The sequence below is a fragment of the Phodopus roborovskii genome, unplaced genomic scaffold (genome assembly GCF_943737965.1).
Source record: "Phodopus roborovskii unplaced genomic scaffold, PHOROB, whole genome shotgun sequence".
Lineage (NCBI taxonomy): Eukaryota > Metazoa > Chordata > Mammalia > Rodentia > Cricetidae > Phodopus > Phodopus roborovskii.
The window spans coordinates 13,174,717-13,198,347 of record NW_026126459.1 but is presented as its reverse complement, the minus strand read 5'-3'; the positions used below and the strand labels follow the sequence as shown (position 1 = coordinate 13,198,347).

Here is a 23,631-nt window from a genome sequence, read left to right as displayed (position 1 = left end):
CTGTATCAAAAAACACACAAGAAAGTTGGAATGTTTTATATTGTGCTATTAATATTAATATGAAATCTTGGGGATGAACAAGAAGGAAAAGGTTGGCTGGGTGGTGGTGGCTCACACCTTTAATCCTGGCACTCAGGAGGCAGAGGCAGGGTGGATCTCTGTGAGTTCGAGATCAGCCTGGTCTACAAAGTGAATTCCAGGACAGGCTCCAAAGCTACACAGAGAAAACCTGTCTCAAAAAACTAAAAAGGAAATAAAAATAAAAAAATAAACTCTAAAGCTTAAGAAAGAAAAGGTTAAAGTTTAATAATAATGTGTTTATGTGTCAGGTTAACAAAGGGTCAATTTTGCTGGTTAGGTTTTTTTTTTTTTTTTTTTTTTTTTTTCTTGTCAACTTGATACAAGCTAGAGTCAACTAAGACGTGAGAACCTCAACTGAGAAAATACCTCCATAAGGTCAGCCTATAGGCAAACCTATAGGGCATTTTCTTATTTGATGATTGAGGGCCCAGTGCATTGTGGGTAGTATCACCTCTGGGTAGGTGGTCCTCAGTGTATAAGAAAACAAACAGAGCAAGCCAGAGGGAGCCAACTAGCAAGAAGTATTCTTCCATGGCTCCCACTACAAGGATTGTTCCAGGATTATGCTTTGAGTTCCTGCCCTGACTTCATTTGATGACAGGCTTCCTCCCAGTTGCTTTCCGTCATGGTGTCTTGTCCCAGCACTACACACCTGAACTCACCTAAACTGAGGCACACATCATTTTGATATATCAAAGGCAACCTGTACACTTCAAGAACATTTAACAATATTAAGGAATTACTGTTCATGTTTTATGTGTGATGATGGTATTGTGGTTACAGCTATAAAGACATCTCATTTTTTATTTGTTTGTCTGTATATCTCATCTGATATCTGTAATTTTCTTCAAGATAATCTGACAAGGTTGACAATGAGGAGGTTCAAGTCAGGTGGTGGTGATGGTGGTGGTGCACACCTTTAATCCCAGTGCTAACTCTATGAGTTTGAGGGCAGCCTACTGCACAGAACGAGTTCCAGGACAGTTAGGGCAATACACAGAAACCCTATCTCAAAGAGAGAGAGAAGAAAAGAAGCAGCTTCAGAGAAAAATATTGGTCGTAACAGATAATGTAGAAGCCCAACTATGGAGACATGAGGGCTTAAAAACTAGTTTATATAATTTAAAGAGATTTGAAAAAATTGTCAGTCCTTTCCTTAACAGTCCTGTCTCTGGTCAGTCTATAATATCAGGAAAGCTCACCCTGCCTGCCATAGACAACCCTAGGAACAGACCAACTTCTATGTGACGGACAAAACAAAGGACTGTCATAATGAAGCAGATATTCCTATAGAAAAAGAAACACATGACTTATGTATATATGAGAAAAGCAATTTGTAGTTATTCAGTATGACACAATTATGTAAAAACTAACAACAATGTGTTACCTACTGAAAAAGTAGTTATTTTAAGGGGCACAGAGCCTAAATATTCCAGTCTTAACTTGAATTTCACATAAACATAATAAAAATTTTTTAAGAAGTTCATTTCATATTACTCTAATGCAGTGGTTACTAGATAAAGGGAGAAAACGGAAATATATGAGGATAGTAAAATTGTAAAGAAAGTCTGAAAGTGGCAAAAGAATACAATTAGGCTACAGTAAATTATAGATTCTAAAGTCCAATCATTGGGCTGCAAAGTCTAGACACAAGAGGTCTCTTTGAAACTCACAGTGAACACCCCACCCAGCACCTTTCTTCTCCTAGGGTATCTGCTTACATTCCTTCCCTATAGTACTGCTACCACCACTGCAACACTCGTGGGAAGAGGATATGAAGGCACACACGCATATACAAATACACATACATATACATGTGATATTGCCACTCCATTTCTGTTGTTCAAAACACATATGACATAAGACAGTCCTCTGGAGTTCTAGGGCTAAAGACAAAGACAAAATATGGGTTTGTTTGCTAAATGAATATTTGATGGGATTAAACTATTACAGCTAATATTTTAGAAGTATTTAGACATACTGAACTATTTACAAAAGAAATTATTTGACATCTAAGATATGTGTTTAATCATCCGATGGGAGTGGGTAAGTGAGGTGATGAGCTAGATGCTGAACACAGCAGGAGGGACAAGCTGCCATTACACTTTCCCTATTCATATTCACACTTTTATTTGTTTATTCACTTTGGTTTTTTGAGGCAGGGTTTCTCTGTGTAGCCCCACCTGTCCTGGAACTCACTCTATAGACCAAGCTGGCTTCGAGCTCAGAGATCTGCCAGCCTTGGCCCCTGAGTGCTGGGATTAAAGGTGTGATCACCACCACTCGGCTTTATATCCATATTTTAAACATAAAGTTAAATATAAGGTAGGAGAAGGACAGTGTTAGAGCTGAAATACTACTTTTCCCACAAAAGCCCAATTCTGAACATTATTATTGTTATTATTATTTTGCTTTGAAGCAATCACTATTCTGGCCACACAGATATGCCACTCACCAAGACCACAAAATGTAGATGTTCCAGGTCCCTCCACAGTGAGGGCATGTTATAGGACTTCATGTATTTATGCCTGATCAGGGGCTTGCAAAGCACCCAGAGAGGACAATAAGTACTTCTTATTCCAGAGCTGGCTACAAGAACATCTTTGGAAAGCCACTTTACTTAAACTACAGTTCACATATGAGCCACCCATACTGTTTATGTCTGTTAAGCAAACAAAATGCTGTCCCAAACTGGTGACAGCTTCACAGTGTCATCAGTGACTGTCCAATACATTTGGCATCATGTATCATTACCTGTTCAGTTTTTCTTGCAATTAGATTGCCAATGGTCTTGCTGAAAAAACTGGCAAGCAGAGGATTGAGTGGTGGATCCTGGTCCAGGAAGTCGTACAGAAGGTTCAGCAGACTCTCGTCCTCGCCTAGTCTGTCGCTGATCTGTGGCACATCACAAGTCAGAAGCTCACAGGCTGTGTTTGGATATCTAAAAGGGCACACAGTCCAAGCACTGGAGGTGAAATTAGACTTCTCTAACTCTTAGGAAGCAGACACATGTTAGGGCTGGAGAGAGAGCTCAGTGGTTAAGAGTATGTATTGCTCTTCCAGAGGACCTGAGTTTAACTCCCAGTGCCCATGTCTGGTGGCAGAGCCACCTGTAACTACAGCTCCAGGTGATCCAACACCTCTAGCCTCTAGGTACCCACAAACATGGAACTCTCTCATACACACACACATACATGCAATTAAAAATAAACACATGTTTTAAAAGGAAGCAGACCCATGTGATAAGAGCAAATTACCGAACAGACCTCAGAACAGAATGAAAATGATACTAACAACTGGAATTTCTGATTATTAGAACTTCAAAGTTCTAAACATATCTTTTACGCACTCTATATATCCTGTACGCTAAAGAGTATAAATTTTCTGACTCTATTTCCATTCTGTAATATTTTAATTTAAAAAAACAAAAACAAAACAAAACAAAAAACCCAGGATATTTCATGAAGCCTCAAATTCACTAAGTAGATGAGGATGGCCTTATCCTCCTGCCTTTTCCTCCCAAGCACTAATTACAGGTGTGCACCAGCAGACCAGACTTAGATAATCTTTCTTTTGCTCCTGGATTCTCTCTGTAGGCCTCGATCCTCATCTGCCAGGCCTCTCTCTGTTGACTGTCAGTGAGACTGAGTCCTGGTCATGCTCACGTTCCTCCTTGGGAAATTGTCTTTCCTCTTCTCTCCATGTCCTGTGCCTTCAAGTTAGCAAACACAGACCAAAACTATTCTACAGTAAAAAAAAAAAAATCATGTCTGCAGCTATGAAACAGTATCAGCTGTGAGACATCATGCAAGTATCTTACTATTGAGAACTGCTAGTATGTGCAAATATACTCTTCATTTAATATAGACAAGACAACCCTTAGCCCATTATGTGTGATTCCATGCTATCACTGTATCACTGTTTCTTCTTTAGCAGCTGGTCCATACAAGAAAGAAGACAACCAATGCTCCAGAAACAGTTCTCCGCTGGCTGTGGGATGTGGGTGCTCCTTCTCAGCCTGACAAGAAGGAGCAGTCAGTCAGACAGACCCAGCAGGACATGCAGGACAAGTAGGTCTTTGGACATGAGAATAGTGTGGGAAGTGTTCAGGGACCCACAGGCTGGGTGTGGGAGGGGCCTAAGGGTAAAATTAGTTCTGGGATTGTTCCTTCCTGGCTAACCTCTCAGCCTTGATGTCCTTGTCTGTGAAGAGGGGCAGCCAGCGCCCCACCTCCTGAGATTGCTTTAACACTGCACAAGTGTTTAGTGTAGGGGATCATACATGACCAATGAGGGCAGGGAGACCAGAGAGAGCAGGGGGAAAGGGCCATGTCAGCAGCAGTGAAGGCCACAGTGATGCTTTACCAGATCAAACAAGACCTGACATGCTAGGGTAGTACAAAAAGTCAAATCCTAGGGGGTGAGGTACTTTGAGATATTTTCACAGCTTCAAATAATCAACTTGTCCACACAGAGAGCAGGTAGAGTTAAAAGATATCAACTCATTTATTTTCTTTTTGAGTCGGGGTCTTTCTATATAGCCCTGGCTGTACTGGAACTCACTATATAGCTTCAAACTCACAGAGATCCTCCTGTCTCTGTCTCTGGAGTGCTGAGATTAAAGGTGTGAGCCACCACTTCTATCTAAAAAGATACCAATTCTACATCTAGGTAGGACTAAGGTTTTTCTTTTTCCTTATACATATTTTATAATTACTTACTGACAAATAGGCACTGCTCTAGTAGTTTCAAAAACTTGCAAAAATAAATAGATAAAAAGCTGGGCAGTGGTGGTGTACAACTTTGATCCCAGAACTTGGGAGGCAGAGGCAGGAGGAATTCTGTGAGTTCAAGGCCAGCCTGATCTACACAGCTAGTTCCAGGAAGGCCAGGGCTACACAGAGAAACCTTGTCTTGAAAAATCAAAATAAACAACAACAAAAAAAAACTTATAAAAAGAATAGGAATTTTACTTAAATATGACAAATGGCTCATGCAAGCTTGTAGACATTCCCTTAAGCTGCTATTCCAGTAATGCAGAGTTTAAAAGGCAAGAAGGGCACCTGTTTGCAGAAACACTGTAGTGAAGATCCTGCCTAGTTTCAGACATGCAGGAGGCTGTGAAATTAATCCCCAGTACCACATACCAGGCATGGGATGGGGGAGAAAAAGAGGAAAGAGAAAATGGTACTGGCTTAGACCATATCTGGAGAAAGCAGACTCTGAGGTGCTCACAGAGAGAAGTGAGGATAAGGGTTCAAGCTATACAATGTCCGAGAGATTCGGTCAGTGTCCTGGCTGGAGAGGGCAGGGTGATCTGGAAACATCTTAGGCTTGAGTTAGTTTGTTCTCAGGAAAGTGAACAAGCCCTGCTACTAACTAAGGAATCCTAGATAGAGTGGAGAGATGATGAAATGCTGACCAGAAGTAGGAGACTTTAGTTTGCAGAGCAAGGATGTAGGAAAGGGGCAGGAGAATAGTTCTTGCAAGCAGAATATAGAAAACCACAAAGAATGGACGTTGACATGGGTGGAAAGATCATGAATTATGAGAACAAGAGAGGTTACTATGGTGATGGGGCTAGTGGTTATATGCTAGGCTGATCTTGTTAAATAGGGCTAGTTACTGAATCATCAAACCTTTGTGGAATAACTGAAGGCTCTAAATGTACAGCCAAGAGAAAGCCAGAGTATGAAAGACTTTAGTTTGCAAAGAAAAAAAAAAAAAAAAAAAGGATAAAAAGTTTCTCACAGGTCTTGGCCCACAACAAAGAAATAGGCCCCAACCCTGGAATAAATGGTTCCAGATGAACGGCCCTTTCTGGGTCACACCTGACCAACAGACAGTCTGGGGACTTTCCAAGTCATTCTGTGGTTTTTCCCTTGAAGAAAAACAGGTCACACCTGGTTGATCTCTCAAACATGAGATCATACTTTGTAATCAATCACCTTGCTGATTTGCAGTTCTTCTCTATAAAAAGAGCCTGAACCCTTTGAGGGGTGTGCAGCTTTCCCTGAGATTGCTGAACCAGAGTGTGTACTCGTTCAATAAACACCTCTTGCTTACTGCATCTCCTGGTTTTGATGTTTGTGTCATGGGGCTCTCCCATCGGCCCGTCAGGACCCGGAAATTAGGGTGTTACACCAGTATGCTTACAGGTCTCCATCCCACAGGTAAGAACTAGAAGGAATTTTTTTTTTCTAAAAGGAATGCTGGGATAGCAAAGGCACAGATAAAACAGCAAGAGCAAAACCAAGAGAAAAGAGGCCAGCAGGGTGTCTCAGCGAGGGTGCTTGCTGTGTAAGCCCATCAACCTGAGCTCTGTCTAAGGGTGGATAGTGGGATGACTCCACAAAGTTGTCTGTAGTGTACACACAGCCATGTTCACATACATCATGTACAAAAAACAAACAAAAGTTTTGAAAATAAAAAAGACATTCATTTTCAAAATATAATGGTCAATCACATGCCCAGAAAGAGAAGAGGGGAGAAGAAATAATGCAAAACAATTTCACTACACTAAGGTCTACTCAATTCCAACTGAATAGGTCCATGAAGTACTTAACACAATAGGAAAAACAAAAACAAAAAAACCCAACCTGGTGGGCTGGAGAGATGACTCAGTGGTTAAAAGCTCATGTAGAGGACCCAGGCTCAGTTCCCAATACCTACATGATACTCCCAGAGGATCAAGGTTCTCTTCTGATCTCTATGGGTACTGTACCCACATGGTACACAGACATACATTCAAGGAAAACACCCATATACGTTAAAAAAAAAAAAATCTTAAAAAAAAAAAAAAAATCTAGGGCCAGGCAGTAATGGCATATGCCTTTAATCCCAGCACTTGGGAGGCAGAGGCAGGTAGATCTCTGTAAATCCCAGGCCAGCCTGGTCTACAGAACAGCCAAGGCTACACAGAGAAACCCTGTCTCTAGAAAAACAAACAACAGCAGCAGCAGCAGCAGCAGCAGCAACCTGGCGTTTTGTTCGTGCAGCCCAGGCCCCCTGAGAGCCATTTGCTTTCTCATTGCTTTCTCTGCTTAGCTTAGTGCTCATGCATTACTAATCTCTCTCAGGGTATGACTCTGCAAATCTCCAGCCATTAGTGCTATTCGGAGAATCCCTTTCCACGCCCCAAAGCCCCTTAACTCTACCCTTTCTCTCTTAGTCACTTTGCTCTAATTTGCCACTCAAACTGGGAGACATTTGTAGAGAGGGTGGCAGTTGAGCTGTGTAGTGATATGGAGGCCATGGCAGCCTCCAAGCTGTGGTCACCCTACCCATATACCCATGGCTCCTCTGATAGCAGGCCTCTGCTCTTCCTAGAACTCGGTTTCCTATCATGGGACCCTTGTCAGACAGACAGACTGCACAGAGGAAACACTCACAGCCTACTACATCATTCCGGCCTGCCCTGTTTTCTTCCTAGGGACAAAGGTCAGCAAAGATCTGTTGTGAAGGGCCAAGCTAAAAATATTTTTTGTTAGTCTCTTTTGCAACTGGACTCTGATTGTATATGGATTAGTGTGACATATCCAATGACACCAAAAAAAGTCATCAACATGTGTAACAAAGTACTCTTCTTTAACTTTCTTCAAACATTTAAAAATGTAAAAGCTGCCAGGTATGGAATATATTTGAGATTCTAACATTCAGAAGGCTTTGGCAGGAAGACTAAAAGCTAGACTAGTTATTACTACACAGTGACTCTTTGTGTCAAAAGGATGGAAGGGGTCGGGTGGTGGTGGTGCATGCCTTTAATCCCAGCATTAAGGAGGCAGATGCAGGGGGATCTTTGTGAGTTCGAGGCCAGCATGGTCTACAGATCAAGTTTCCAGACAGGCTCCAAAACAATACAGAGAAACCTTGTCTCAAAAAACAAAACAAAAGGATGGAAGGGAGGGAGGGGTGGAGGGAAGAAGGAAGGACAAACAGCACATCATCACTTACTGACGACCCTATTCTAAGACTTTCCTACCACACATGTGTACAGTATGAGTACCTAGATCTGTATCTGTTGTGGTACTTGTTCCCATCTCTCCCCAGAAACACTACAGACCATGTGACCTACTCATGGAGCCAAACTTTCTAAGCCTGACTCGTACTGCTTGCTACCCAAAATACCCTCCCACTCCAGACTCTGGCCTTACTCAAAGCCCCAACCATCCTGTGATGACACCGCCCCTTCCCTTTTGTCAGCTCCCAACATCCTGGTCAAAGTTAATATATTTTAGGAAAAGTTTCTAAAGGTTTAATGCCACTAATGATAAGGACATACTCCGTCTGAATTAAACACCCCAAAGCAAAGCATTTTCTGGGGCTCAGAAGTCAGACATCATACCTCTAACCTGTCTGCCAGCTTTAATGATGATGTGGCACAACTCTGCAATCTCAGATACCAACTGGTCACTGGATCTTTCTTGCATCAAATTGTTCCAATATATGTCAACTTAATATAAACTCACTTATAACTCAGAATGAGAAAACACATACATAAGAGATTTGAAACTCTTAAACCTCACAAACAAACTGCCCAACAGCTTCTTCACTTCTCATGTGGTGATGCCCCAGCTCTAGCTGACCTTAGACACTCCCCACAGCCTCCCTAAGCACTACCAAGCTGGCTTGGGAAAAAGCCTCAGTACATACTTGAATCGAACCTTCTCTTCCATGTCCAGGGGTGGGTCCTGTGTGATAAGGTTCACCAGCTCCTCCATACACTGCTGCCTGCACAGGAAGTCCAGCAACTTCTGGTTCTGAGCCTTACACTCCTGCAGGATGTCATCTTCATCCATTAACTCTTGCAGTGTCACATGTTCCTTGTCAAGCAGCTTGTCAACATGGGACGTGGTATTCAAGTCAAATTTCCAGAACATGATGGTGGCCACAGAGCTGCAAGCAAAGACAAAAGAGGCATTCACTCCTCCAAAATCCATTCTCAACTATGTTATACCAAAGTGCAAGAAGTTCATCTACAACATACACACAAGCAATCATGGGTCCCAAGTAATTGCTCATATATACAGGTCCCTTAGGTTCCTCTCACTGACCTACCTCTTCCCCACCCACAGCATTCCCCTAATCTGACCTACCTCTCCCCTACCCACAGTACTTATTTTAATCATGGTTCTGAGGGACCCACACATCTGTCTCCCAAGTATCAACACTAGGAATACCCCTCCATCCTAAAGACGTTATCTCAAACCAGAAATCCACATTCCCATTGTTTAATTAATCTTGAATGAACACTGGACATGTATTCCCAGAAGACTCTCAAAGCCTATATATACTCAGCAAGCCAAACAAGGACAGACTGATTTGCTTGAACCTGCCATTTTCTGCAGCCATGTGTCATCTAGCCCTCAGTTTATGGTTGCCGTCTTGCTGAATAACATTGAGGCTACCCATGAGACAATCATCTCCTTCACATGCACACAAACTGTGCTTGAAGTCTTGCCATAGCAATCTGAAGATCGCCACTAACCCAGCCGGCCCTTCCTCTACCTCCCCAGCCTTCTTCCAGCTTTTGCTGTCATGCCTAGACATGGCTATCCATCCCCAGAGGGCTCACTGTTAGTGTGCAGGCCAGGGTGAGTTAGCCAACAGTTTTTACTGTTCTGATATTAAAAACAAAACAAAACAAAAAAACCATGAAGCTTTATCTTCAACAAAGCTAGATATGTGTCTTCAAATTATCTTTTAAAATTCATGTGTGTGTGTACACATGTACACCATCCAACCAGGAAAGCACACGTGTGGTGGTCAGAGGGCACGCTGTGGGAGTCAGTTCTCACTCACTATCATGTGGGTCTCAGGGCTGAACTCAGATCATCAGCCCTGACCATCTCATTGGCCCAAATGATGGATTGTTTTAGTCATATGAGGCTATTTACAAAACTATAAGAAGATTTGAGGGGGCTTATATTATTTGATATGTTTACTTTAAAACAACCTAAAAGACTGGGGCTGAAGAGATGGTTCAGTGGATAAGAGTACTGACTGTAGAGCCAGAGGACCTGGGGATCATTTCTAATATTGAACCCACTCCCAACAATCTGTAACACTGGTTTCAGGTGATAGAATACCATCTTCTCACCTCTGTGGGCACTGTACACCTATAATACACACACATGCATGCAGGCAAAACATTCATACACATAAAATAATGTTTTGAGACAGAATCTTACTGTGTAGCTCTGGCTAGCCTGGAACCCATTATGCCATTATGTAGACCAGGCACAACTTAAACTCAGAGGTACACTTGCCTCTTCCTCCCAAATGCTGAGATTAAGGGTGTGTGCCACCACACCTGATGCTAAAATAAACTACAAATGAAAGAAAGTAAAAGATGGGCTGTAGTTCTTAAAAGTGTTTGCCTGTTTGTGAATCTGAGGTACTGTGGAACCCTGACACGTAGCCTCTGCCATGTGTACTCAATTTTCAATAAATGTACAAAATCAATTAAATAGAGAAAGGTGTGTTGTATGTATGTGCATATGAGTATGTGTGTGTAGTCTTTTTCACCAAATTATTCCAGAAAACTAAACATGCATAAATAAGCTTATATTCAACCCTTACTTCACACCAAACCCTAAATTAACATGATATAAATCACAGGTTTAACCATAAAATCTACAATAGAAATTCTAGCAGACAATGTTTTGGAGGCTGGGAATATAGCTCAGTGGCAGAGCTATTGCCTAGCACATACAAGGTTATAGGTTTGATTCCCAGCACCAGAGGCACAGGGTGGGTACAATGGAGGCTCAGCAGGATGACTTCAATGAGACCCACAAGGTGAAAGGAGAGGACCATCCTCATAAGTTGTCCTCTGTTAACAACATATAGATCAAAGCAAGAACATTCGCTCGTGCACGTGTGCATGCACGTGCACGCACACACACACACACACACACACACGAATGTACATAAGCACACACATGCAGACACACAATAAATAAAACTAAACTTTGAGGTTCATGAGATATAAGAAAACATTTATGGAAGGAAAAGTAATGCATCAGACCTTCGAAAAATTATAATCTTCTGGGGCTGGCACTATGACTTAGTGGGTAAGAAATCTTGTGGCCAAGCTTGACAATATGAGTTGAATCACAGAAACCCAGAAAGAGCACACCAACTGCTTCAAGTTGTCCTCTGACCCCCACACTTGTGTAACACATGCCATGCTCCCCTCACTAAATAAATAAATAAGCAAATGTTAATAGAGACAAATAGAGAGAGACAGAGACAGAGAAAAGAACATTTCTCTTCCTTCAACCACATCCTCACTCAGGAGGCAAGGCCAGATTATCACACACTGAGAACATCTATAAAAAAAGAGAAAGGGGTGGGAAATTCCTGGGGCCAGAAAGATGATTCAGTAGGTAGAGGCTTGCTGCCATGCCTCATGACCTGAGTATAATCCCCAGGACCCATATAACAGAAGAGAACTTATTCTCTGAAAACTTGTCCTCTGACCTCCACAAATACACCACAGCACATACATGTAATAAATAAATAAATGAAAAATTCAATTCCTTTATACTATTAATAAAATAAAAATATAAGTCACAAGCTAGGACAAACATTTTTCAATATATAGTTTAAATATAAATCAATACTTATTTCTGACATATATCTGAAGTCATTCATATTCACATCACAAAAAGTTTTACAAGCCAAGCAGTGGTAGCACATACCTTTAATCCTGGCTCCCAGGAGGCAGAGACAGGTGGATCTCTGTTAGTTCAAGGCCAGCCTAGTCTACAGAGCAAGTTCCAGGACAGGCTCCAAAGCTACACAGAGAAACCCTGTCTCAAAAAACCAAAAATAAATAAATAAATAAAAATAAATTATGACTCAGCTATAAGACAAAACATCAATTTTTAAAATTGGAGGTACTTTATTTTAAAAGATATAAAAATATATATGCTAATTTACACCTTTTATCCCAGAAGTTGGGATGGTGAGACAAGAGGACCATGGATTTTGAAGCCATCCTTGGCAACAGAGTAAGATCCTGTCTCAAAACAAAACAAAAGTGTATTATAATAGGATTGGAATCACAGTATCCAGAGATGTGCAGGGAGGCTCCATCTCACACCTGTCAGCACGACTAACACCAGAGTACTGGACAACTGACTCCCATCTGCTTCCAGGAAGAGAACACTAATATGACACAACCTCTCTGAAAGGCACTTAACAGTTTTTTATAAAGTTGGGCATATTCTTACCGTGTGACCTACCAATTTTACTCTCAGGTCCAACATAAGAAAAATGAAATCCTCTGTCTATACAAGGACCAAGTGAAGGTTGACAGATGCCTGTTAACAGGTGAATGGTCTCCCCAGACAGACAACAAGCACAACGCAGATGAGTGATGGCACATGAAGGCCAATACTCAATGGTTCCATTTATACGGAGTTCAGAAAATGGAAAACATACCTGGGGCAAGCCGAGTAGAGGTGGTTCAGGACCAGAGACACAGCATAGAAAACTACATTGTGATAGGAGGAAATTTGGGGGTAATATAGAACTGTGTCTTAATTAGGGTTTCTATTGGTGTAATAAAAGCATGATCATAAGCAATTTTGGAAGGAAAGAGTTTTTTTCCATTACACTTCTCCCTCACAGTTCATCAAAGGAAGTCATGGCAAAAATTCAGGGCAAGAATAATGCGGAGAACCGGGCATTGATGGCGCAGGCCTTTAATCACACCACTCAGGAGGATTTCTGTGAATTGGAGACCTGGTCTACAAAGCTAGTTCCAGGACAGGTGCTAAAGCAATACAGAGAAACCCTGTCTCAAAAAACCAAAAAAAAAAAAAAAAAAAAAAAAAAAAAAATAATAATAATAATAATAATAATAATAATAAGAAGAAGAAGAAGAAGAAGAAGAAGAAGAAGAAGAATAATGATGATGATGATGCTGAGGTCACAGAGAAACACTTCTTACTGGCTCATCCTGTTCTGGTTTGCTTAGTTTTGCTTTCTTATCTTATATGCCCCAGGTACAGCCTTAGCTCCCTCTAAACCAGAGTTCCTGTGTGCTGACATTCAGGGAAAAACTTACAGATATGCAATTCTCAATGCTACTGGTCTCTTCTTAATCACCACTAACTTCTCAGCTCCAGCTAACCAGCATCAATTATCCCATCAAAACAAAGGTTTCACTTCAGGGGTTCTGTTCTCTTGTTCATCACAGCCAATTTTCCAGCCTCAACCAACCAGAACCACAGATTCTTAATTAAAAATATCACATAAATGGCCCCAAGTCTCTGCTTCTCTCTGAAACATCACAAGCCAGGCCTCCATCCCATGCAGTGCTTTCACTACTATCTTCTGTGTTCCCACAGAACAGCCTATGGAGCCTCAGCCCAAAACTCAAATGCTAGCACAATCCTCTCACAAACACGTGTGCAGGACTGCAATACCCCATGGTCTGGTACCAATCCATCTTAGTTAGGGTTTCTATTGCTATGATAAAACACCATGACCATAAGCAACTTAGAGAGGAAATGGTTTGTTTCAGTTGCACTTCCACATCACAGTGCATCACTGGAAGAAGTCTGGACAAGAACCCAAGGCAGAAGCCTTTATTGGAATGCTCTTTAGTGACTTGCTTCTCATGACTTACTCAGCCTGTTTTCCTATAGCATCCAGGACTACCAACCCATAGAGAGCTGGGCTCTCCCACATCAGTCAAGAAAATGTCCCATAAGTTTGCCTGCAGGACAATCTAGGGGAGTAATTTTCTCTAGCTTATATCAAGCTAGAGAAATGGCTCTAGCTTGGGTCAAGTTGACATAAAACTATTATAAACTGAAAACTTATTTAATATAAATAATACCTATACAACATAAACCATTAAAGAATTATTAAGAATAGCCCGGTGGTGGTGCACACCTTTGATCCCAGCACTTGGGAGACAGAGGCAGGTAGCTATCTGAGTTTAAAGCCAGCCTGGTCTACATAGTGAGTTCCAGGACAGCCAGGGCAACACAGAGAAATCCTATCTCAAAAAGCAGAAAAAAAAGAATAAAAAAAACTGTTAATAAAATACCTATGAAATTATATATAAGTTTTAGAATGAATTCAAAGACTAGAAGCGCTTCCTATAAAATAATCTGCAACTTAGCATCTGTTTAACACTTGCTGGAGAGATGGCACAGGAGTTAAAAGCATTTTCTCCTTTCTCAGAGAACCTGAGTTCTCACCTTTCCTAACTCCAGCTCCAAGTGAATCCAATGTCTCTGGTCTCCACAAGCACTGCATGCATATGAACATAGCCACATGCAGACATATATACCTACATATAATTACAAAGAATAAAAACAGGCTGGGCAGTGGTGGCACACACCTTTAATAATCTCAGCACTTGGGAGGCAGAGGCAGGTGGATCTCTGAGTTTGAGGTCAGCCTGATCTAAAGAGTGAGTTCCAAGTCAGCCTCTAATGAGAAACTCTGTCTTGAAAAACAAAGGAACAAAGTGTGTGTGACTGTTGGAGATGGTGATGTATGTCTTTAATCCCTTTAAACTCAAGAAGCAGAGGCAAGCAGGTTTCTGTTAGTCCAAAACTAGCCTGATCTTCATGGCCAGTTCCAGCCTACTCAAGGCTACATACAGAGAACCAGTTTCAAAAAATAAAAAACTAAAAGAAAGAAAGACAGGAGGAAGAGGAAGGGAGGGAAAGAGGAAGGGAGGAAGGAAAAAAAGGAAATAAAATTACATAAACTACCACTAATAATGTCATCAACAAAAAAGTCTCTCAGAATGGCTATAAAAAAATTACAATGTTTACTGTAAACAATATACTTTAGCAGGGCATAGTGGCACACACCTTTGGTCTCAGCACTTGGAAGGCAGAGGCAAGCAGATCTCTTTGAGTTTGAGGCCAATCTGGTCTACATAGAGAGTTCCAGAACAGCCAGTAATACATAGAGAAAGTCTGGCTCAAACAAATAAATAAACAAACACACACTTTTAAAAAAACTAAAAGAAGCAGAAATATAATAACTGAAAACTACAGTAGGCAAACATGAACCAAAAGCTGAAATACAAGTTAAATAAAATAAGAAGCAATGCTATACACAGGTAAGAAAGAAAATATCCAAGCACAATAAACATACAAACCTTAAGAGATTCTGCAACCTCTACAATGCAGCAGTGAACAGAAATCCATACAAATAAAACTGCCTTGGCCCTGGACATTGATCCTAGGGAAACAAAAACTTAAATTCACACAAAAACCTTCACAGGAATGTTGACAGCAGCTTTATTTGTAACAATCAAAAGCTAGAATAACAACATATGTGCCTTTAATCCCAGCACTCAGGAGACAGAGGCAGGCAAATCTCTGAGTTTGAGGCTATCCTGGTCTACACATGAGTTTAAAGATAGCTAGAGCTACATAGTGAGACCCTGTATCAAACTAAAGCAAAACAAAAAGCTAGTGGGGACTGAAATCAGCTCAGAAAGCCTTCAAAATGCAAACTATAACATAGCGTATGGTGCCAACACAGTAAGGAAAGTAGGACAATAAAAGGACAGCATTTGTGCTCACTCTGATAGCTCATATACTAAAACCAGAATTATAATGGGAAAGATAACATGGCCACCATGCAAGGAAGTTAGGAAAATTCATCACTCTTATTTTCTTGCTATGCATCTGCTGTAGAAACAGTTAACAAGGAAATAACTTTAAATGATGGCTACTCTTGTTTAATGTCCTATGAAAAATCCATGTACAATTCCAAGCATAATTGTTAAAAAAAAAATATTACTAAGTTTATGTAAGTGGAATAAATGTTTTGTGATTAGGGAAAAAAATTTTTTTTGAGATAGTCTCATGTTTGTCAGAATAACCTCAAACTTGATATGTAGCTGAGGGTCACCTTGAATTCCCAATCTTTCTGCCTCTGCCTCCCTGGTACTGAACTGGTCTCAAACCCAGGGCTTTCATTCATGTTAGGCAAACACTCTATCAACTGAGTTACATCCCCAGCCCCCAAAAGGAACTGATGAGTGCAAAAATTAAGTAAGTGTATAGAATAGAAATGTATTACTGGGCAAGGTAAACAAATCCCAAAAGGTTGCATACTATTATTCCATTGATGACTTTGTGGGTTTGGTTTGGTATGGTTTGTTTTATTTGTTTGAGAGACAGTCTCACTATGGTGCCCAGGATGGTCTTAAACTCTTGATTTCAAACAATTCTCCCACTTCAACCTCCTGAATGCTTAGAAGTATGTCACCATGCTCCAATATAACAATTTTAATGATAAAATTTTAGAAATGGCATGGTGGTACAAACCTTTAATCACAGCATTTGGAAGGCAGAACAAGTGGATCTCTGTGAGTTCAAGACCTGCCTTGCAAACAGGACAGCTTGAGCTACTTAGAGAGACCCTGCCTCAAAAAACAAACAACAAATAAACCTAGAGACAGAAGCTAAAGAGATGGCTCGGTGGTTAAGAGAGCACTGGTTGTTTTTGCAGAGGACAGGGTTTGAGTCCCAGCACCCACATGATGGTTCACAACCATTTGTAACTCCAGTTCTGGGGAGTCTGATGCCCTTGTACTCTTCTGACACCTAAAGGCACCAGATATGCATGTAGTACAGACATATGCAGGCAATGCACTCATACACACAAAATGAATAAAACGTTAAAAAAATATTAGAAATGGTAGGATACTACAGTGGTTAATATTAACTAACAGATCTAGTATCACCTAGGAGACAAGGCTCTGGGCACACCTGTGAGGGAGTTTCTTGATTAGGTTAACTGAAATGGGAAGACACACCCAAAGAGTAGGCAGTACAATTCCCTAGGCTTGGGTTCTAGACCACATAAAAAGGAGAAGCTAGCTCAAGACAAGTATTCATTTGTTGCTCTCCTCTTCCTAACTGTGAATGCAACAGGAACAAGACTGTTTCAGGTGCTTGCAATCTTAGCTGTTCTATCATGATGGACTATATCCTTAAGCTGTGGGCTAAAATAAACTATTCACCTTAAATTGCTTATATCAGGATATCCCATTACAGCAACAGGAAAAGACAGATTCTTGATTTCCAGTGGTTGGGAATTAGAAGGAGAGCAAAAGAGAAACAAATATGGTTATAAAAGTGATATGACAACTGGGCATGGGAGTGCACACCTGCAATCCCAGCCCTAGGGAGGTGAAGGCAGCAGGACCAGGAATTCAAGATTATCCTTCGCTACAAAGCAAGTTCATGACCACCTGCGTGCACACACACACACACACACACACACACACACAGAGAGAGAGAGAGAGAGAGAGAGAGAGAGAGAGCACACAGCATGAACTGGGGAGGTCAAGATGAGCATGGTAGCACATACTTGTAACCCCAGCATTTCTGTGAGTGCTAGGATAACATGAACCACATAACATATAAGTTCTGGCCAAGAAGAATCAGTCTAAAAACAAACAACTGGGAGGTGTGAATAAAGTCAGTACATCATATTAGTCCCTCTTCCTGGTTATAACTCTATAAAACATTTCTACTAGTACTGGCCTGCAATCCCACCACCTGGAAGGGAGGCAGAAGGAAGAGTAGTTCAAGCTCAGCCACAGTTGCCTGGAGAGCTGAAGGCCAGCATGAGCTACTTGAGAGCCTTTCTCAAAACAAAGTTTCTTTCTGGGGGAAATGGGTAAAGGGCACAAGGGATTTCTCTGTTTTCTTACAGCTGCAGTGACTAAGCTCAGGCTGTTAAGGAAACATAAAAAACTAAAAATGGAATACAAAAATTTTCAACATCTAATATAACATTTATAAAAATAAGCCACTGGGATGAGAAGATGGCTCAGCCACTATAGGCTAGGCTCACAACCAAAAATACAGATATAAGCCCCAACACAGGACGACACAATAACTTAGGAACACCACTGTCACACAGATTACTTTCTCAAAAGACAGTAAGATATGGAAATTAATATCAAAAGATTTTTTAAAGATTTTGTTTTGTTTTTTCCAAAACAGGGTTTCTTTGTGTAGTCCTGGCTGCCCCAGAACTCACTCTGTAGAGCAGGCTGGCCTCTAACTCAGAGATTGCTGCCTCTGCCTTCTGAGTACTAGAATTAAAAGCATGTGCCACCATCACCTTTACATAATGGCAATATCAATGGACATATTAATGTGGAAGGTAAAATTTTCATGGAGTCCTACCTCTAGATAAAGAACTACAGGCAACTAATAACTGGGGAGGAGAATTAGCCTCTCCCAGAGATGAACCCCTTAGCTGACTGTCCAATGCAGAGTGGTCAGCCTTAAAACCATATACACACAAACAAAAACAGACTCATTAAGTTATACTTATATATTTGTGTATACACACACATCTATGAATACGAATCTAACAACAGAAATAATAATAATAACAATAACAATAATAATAATAGAAGCTAGCCAGATGGTGGTAGCATACATCTCTAATCCCAACACTTGTTAGGCAGAGATAAACAGATCTGTTAGTTCAAGGCCAGCCTAGTCTACAATTCCCAAGTTCCAGGACAGCCAGAGCTGTTACACAGAGAATCCCTGTACAGAAAACAAAACAAAACAAAACAAAACATTATTTTTAGCTGGGCAGTGGTGGCACATACCTTTGATCCTAGCACTTGGGAGCAGAGGCAGGCAGATCTCTGTGAGTTCAAGGCATCCTGGTCTACATAGTGAGTTCCAAAACAACTAGGGCCACACAGAGAAACCTTGTCCCAAAAAAACCAAAACAAGCCAGGCAGTGGTGGTACATGCCTTTAATTCCAGCACTCAGAGGCAGAGATAGATGGATAGCTTTAAGTTCCGAGGCCAGCCTGGTCTACAGAGCAAGTCCCAGGACAGGCTCCAAAGCTGTAGAGAAACTCTGTCTCTAAAACAAGCAAACAAACAAATGTATTTTAAAAATTAAAATATATATATATTTATGTGTGTTTGTTTGTTACACATGTGGCTGCCCTTGGGTCAGACATGGGAGTCAGATCCCCTGGAAGTGGAGTTATAAGCCTTTGTGAGCTACCAAACATGGGTGCTGGAAAACAAACTCAGGTCCTCTGGAAGGGAAGCAGTGCTCTTAAACATGACCCCATCTCTCCAGCTCCTAAAGCTCCTAAGATTTTTACATTGTATGTGTGTGTGTGTGTGTGTGGTGTGTACACACATATGCGTTCCTACACTGATCAATTTGTGGGCATCAGTTTTCTTCTTTCACTATATAGACTCCAGGGATCAAAATCATGTCATGGGGTACAGGCCATCACACATATCTGGAGGTCTGAAGACAACTTTAACGGGTCAATTCTCTCCCTCCACCATGAGTTCTGGGGATCAAACTCAGGTCATCAAGTTTGTCCAATAAACATTTTACCCACCAAGCCATCTTGCCAGCCCATTTTCTCTTTAATTCATATTAGTTGGGATACAACATACAAATCTATGGACTTACGGATTATTAGTTTTTTTTTTAAAAGTTTAAAGCTAATAATACTTTAAATAATGCTGTACCTCCATTTCCCCTATTTTTATAATGGAATTCCAACTATCCATTTATATCATTTTTATAGTAACCCCTATTTTTGCTTAATCTCATTTCCTATTTCCCATCTCTCAGTTCAGTACTCTTGAGTATTTTTTCAGATACATGTTATAGTTCACTTAATTCTGTCGTCACATATGGTTAATCTGTTTAAATTCACAAGTGCCTTTGGCTGCTGAGCCCTCTTGCAGGCCTAGTTCTTGAGTGTTTCTTTTTCAAACTTTTGGTTTTTGTTTTAGTTGAAGCAGGGTCTCAGTAACACAGAGGCTGGTCTTGAACGTATGGTGATCATAATACCTCAGTCTCTCAAGTCCTGTGATTACAGGTGTGAACCACCATGCCTGGTCTCTATACCCTACCTTCCACAGAGATGCTTAATGATGGGGAAGGCCATACTCTTCCCTATATAGATGATCTGCTGGATACCACTGTGAGCATCCTTGTTCATAAACCAGCTTTGGACTTAGTATATCAACACAGCAGAATGCTCTTCCCATTCTGACAACTGTCCTTGAGATTCTTCCAGGCTGTCAAGAACAACACGATGTGGCCAACATCTCCTACATGCTTACCCAGCACTGAATGAAAGGAACCTCAAGTTCTGCTTCTTTATTTTTCCTGGGTGACACAATCGGAAGACAGGGGTAGGATTCAAATGCAAGTGTTGCCCTATGATCCTACAGTTCCATGATAAGAGTGCAATACAACATTCTGTAGTAGAGACTGTTGCCAAGAGAGAACTAGAATCTAAACTTCAACTTATTATCTGTTCAGCCACAATTCAGCTTTTGTTTTTTTCTATTTTAACTTTTTAAACTTTATCATGGTATGGTGGACCATGTCTTTAGTATCAGCACTTAGGAGGTAGAGGCAGATGTCTCTGTGTGTTTGAGGCCAGCATGGTCTATATAGCAAGTTCTAGGATAGCCAGGGCTACATAGAGTCTGTCTCAAAAATAATAAAATAAGATAAACAAATAAGCGTTATTTATCATTATTGTGTGTGATGCATGTTAGTACAAGAGCACACATGCTACCACATATGTCTAAAGATCAGAAAACAACTTTTAGGAGTAAATGCTCTCCCTCCAACATGTGTTCCAAGGATCAAACTCAGGTAGGTCATCAGATTTGTGCAATAAGAACTTTAACCATTTGCTAGTCCATTTTCTCTGTTTAGTTCACATTAGTTTGGGATACAACATGCTTCACAAATGAGACTTATGTCTCATTCGTTTTTGAAAAGTGGAGCTTTATCACAGAAACAGAAAGGAAACAATATACTAAGCACACTTTATTGTTTTTTATGAAGACTTATTACTTTATTTTTTTAAAATAATTTAATTTTAATCAGTGTCTCACTATGTAGCCCTGGCTGTCTTGGAACTCACTATATAGGCCAAGCTGGCATGTAATTCACAAAGCTCCCGGCCGAAATCTCTGCCTCCTGAAGAGCACGCTTTACTCTGTAGAAAATTAACGCTTTCTTCAGTACAAAGCAAACAGACTTCTCATAATGCTCTTCTCTTCTACCTTTTGGAATGCTATCTTAGTTTCTAGTACAACAAAACGCTGGCAAGAAATTATATGAACCAAGTGTTGTGATGTCCACCCATAATCCTAACATTCAAGACATGAAGAAAAAGAATCATAAGTTTAAGAATGGTTTTGACTACATAGTGAGATCCTGTCTGAGAGTGTTCCAACATCAAGTTAGATTTTAATAGAAAGGCTTTCAATGGACCAGTGAGACCCCCACCTCAAAAAACAACAGAAACAAAAGGTTTGTCATCCAACCTGTGAATGTCCATCTATACAATGTGATTGAGTAACCCGTACAATAAAGTAGAATTTAATTAAAAGGAAAGATCAGCTTACCTTCTATGACAGTACCTTGTTTAAATCTTGTGTTGAGGCAAAATAAAAAGCATTTGTGTTTTTTTTTTCTTTTGTATATATGCAACTTTAAAAAAAGATGTTATTGTTCAGGGAAGAGTTTTGGCTGGTTTACCTGAAAAATAAGAAAAAAATCTTTAATTTTCCTTTATAGGTTAATTTTCTTAGTTTCTTTTCCTGTTGCTGTGATAAAATACTTTATAAAAGCTACTTAAGGAAGGCTTATTTTAGCTCACAGTTCAAAGTCCATCACAGTAGGGAAATCAACCCAGCAGGAACTTGAAGCTGTTAGTCACATTACATCATAGTCAAAGAAAAGAGCAATAAATCACTGTACTCAGCCCTCAGTCTCCTCCCACCACAGAATGGTGTCATCCCCAGTAGGCAGATCTTCCCATTCCAACCACTGCATCCAGATAATCTCCTGCAGACATGCACCACAAGTCCATTTCCCAAAAAATTCTAGATCCTGTCAAGTTGACATCATACTAAAAAAAATGGCGAAGGTTGGTGGTGGTGCATGCCTTTAAGCCCAGCACTCAGGAGGAAGAAGCAGGTGATTATCTGCAAGTTCTAAGGCCAGCCTGATCTATGACCTACAAAGTTCCAGGACAGCCCAAAAACAAAAACAAAAAAGACTGGCAAAATACAAGGAAAACAAAAGAAATCAAGAACTGTTATTTTGATTGTCATCTTGAATGGATTGAGATGTAGCTACGAGAGCAATCTGAGGGCATTTTGAGAAAGGATTAATTAAGGTGGGAAGAACTGCTTTGTATATGTAGTTGGCACCATCTCATAGGCTGAGGGCCTGGACAGAATAAAACAAAGCAACAGAGAAGCTGGCTAAGCAGTCACACTTTTCTCTCTCCCTCCTTGCCCTCATCCTTTTCAGTCCTTCCTGGCTCCCATCATGTATAGACTATGATATGATAGTCTACGAGAGACTACCACTATAACAGAGTAACACCACAAAAACTAGAAGACTAAGTAAATCTCTCTCATAAGTCATATATATATAGTATTTTGTCACAGAAATGTAAACCAGCATTAAAAATGGTGCCAAAAGGGACTAGAACTATGGCTCAGCTGTTATGAACACTGGATGCTCTTCCAGAGGATCTAGGTTCAATTCTCAGCACCCACTTGATGGCGAAACAAACATAGCTCCAGTTATGGGGAATTTGGCACCCTTTTCTGACCTCCACAGTTACCCAACATGCACATGGTATACAGACATATAACACACAAGCAAAACACTCATTTAAAATAATGGTATGGGCTACAGAGATAGGTATTGCATTACTAACAACATGGGGTGCTTTTTTGTTTTGTTTTTTAAGGTTTTTTTATGCCTTGTATGCTTTTTTCTTCAAAAAATTTATTTTTCATTTTACATACGAACCCAGCTCCTCCTCTGGGTTTTTTTATAATTGTTGTTTTTAGAGAACATTAAGACCTGCCCTGGCTGGGAAATGGTAGTGCACACAGAGGCAGGTGGATTTCTGTGAGTTCAAAGCCAGCCTGATCTATAGAATGAATTCCAGGACAGCCTGGAACTATCTCAAAGAGAAACCCTATCTCAAAAAAAAAAAAAAAAAAAAAAAAAAAAAAGAATAGAAAGGAAGAAAGAAAGAAAAGACCTGCCCTAAAGTTGTAAAGTTGACAGAATCTTTTTTTTTTTTTTTTTTTTTTTTTTTTTTTTTAGACAGGGTTTCTCTGTAGCTTTGGAGCCTGTCCTGGAACTCGTTCAGTAGACCAGGCTGACCTTGAACTCACAGAGATTTGCCTGTCTCTACCTACCTAGTGCTGGGATTAAAGGTGTGCACCATCACCACCAGCAACCAGCATCAATTCTGAAGCTAGGAATCCAAATGAAATAAACGGGAAAAAAATGGAAGAAGCCAACTCGTACAGGCATTTTCTCCTTCTGCTTCCTTGCCGGCACAATGTAAGCTACTTTGTCCCACCATACCTCCACCCCCCCACCCTCACCCCTCACCTACCCACCCCCTCCCCAACAAGGTACACTGAAAACTCAAACTGTGAGCCAAAATTACTTTTCTATCCTTGTTCTGCTCAGCTATCTGGTCAC

The 23,631-nt window shown here is 40.6% G+C and overlaps 1 protein-coding gene across 8 annotated transcripts in view; it reads right to left on the bottom strand.

Moving 5' to 3' along the window:
* Ppp6r2 (protein phosphatase 6 regulatory subunit 2) overlaps nt 1–23,631 on the bottom strand; it is an 83,163-nt gene that overhangs the window by 41,086 nt on the left and 18,446 nt on the right. For 2 of the 8 annotated variants that reach the window (XM_051189625.1, XM_051189628.1), the window contains exons 2-5: nt 21,519–21,651; nt 15,221–15,303; nt 8,734–8,976; nt 2,836–3,046 (exon numbers count right to left, since the gene is read on the bottom strand). In XM_051189625.1, the coding sequence (XP_051045582.1) occupies nt 2,836–3,046; nt 8,734–8,960 (438 nt within the window). In that variant the 5' untranslated portion in view covers nt 8,961–8,976; nt 15,221–15,303; nt 21,519–21,651. Of the gene's footprint in view, nt 1–2,835; nt 3,047–8,733; nt 8,977–15,220; nt 15,304–21,518; nt 21,652–23,631 lie in introns of those variants that run through there. The other 6 variants (XM_051189627.1, XM_051189630.1, XM_051189629.1 and 3 more) reach the window with 5 other exon arrangements.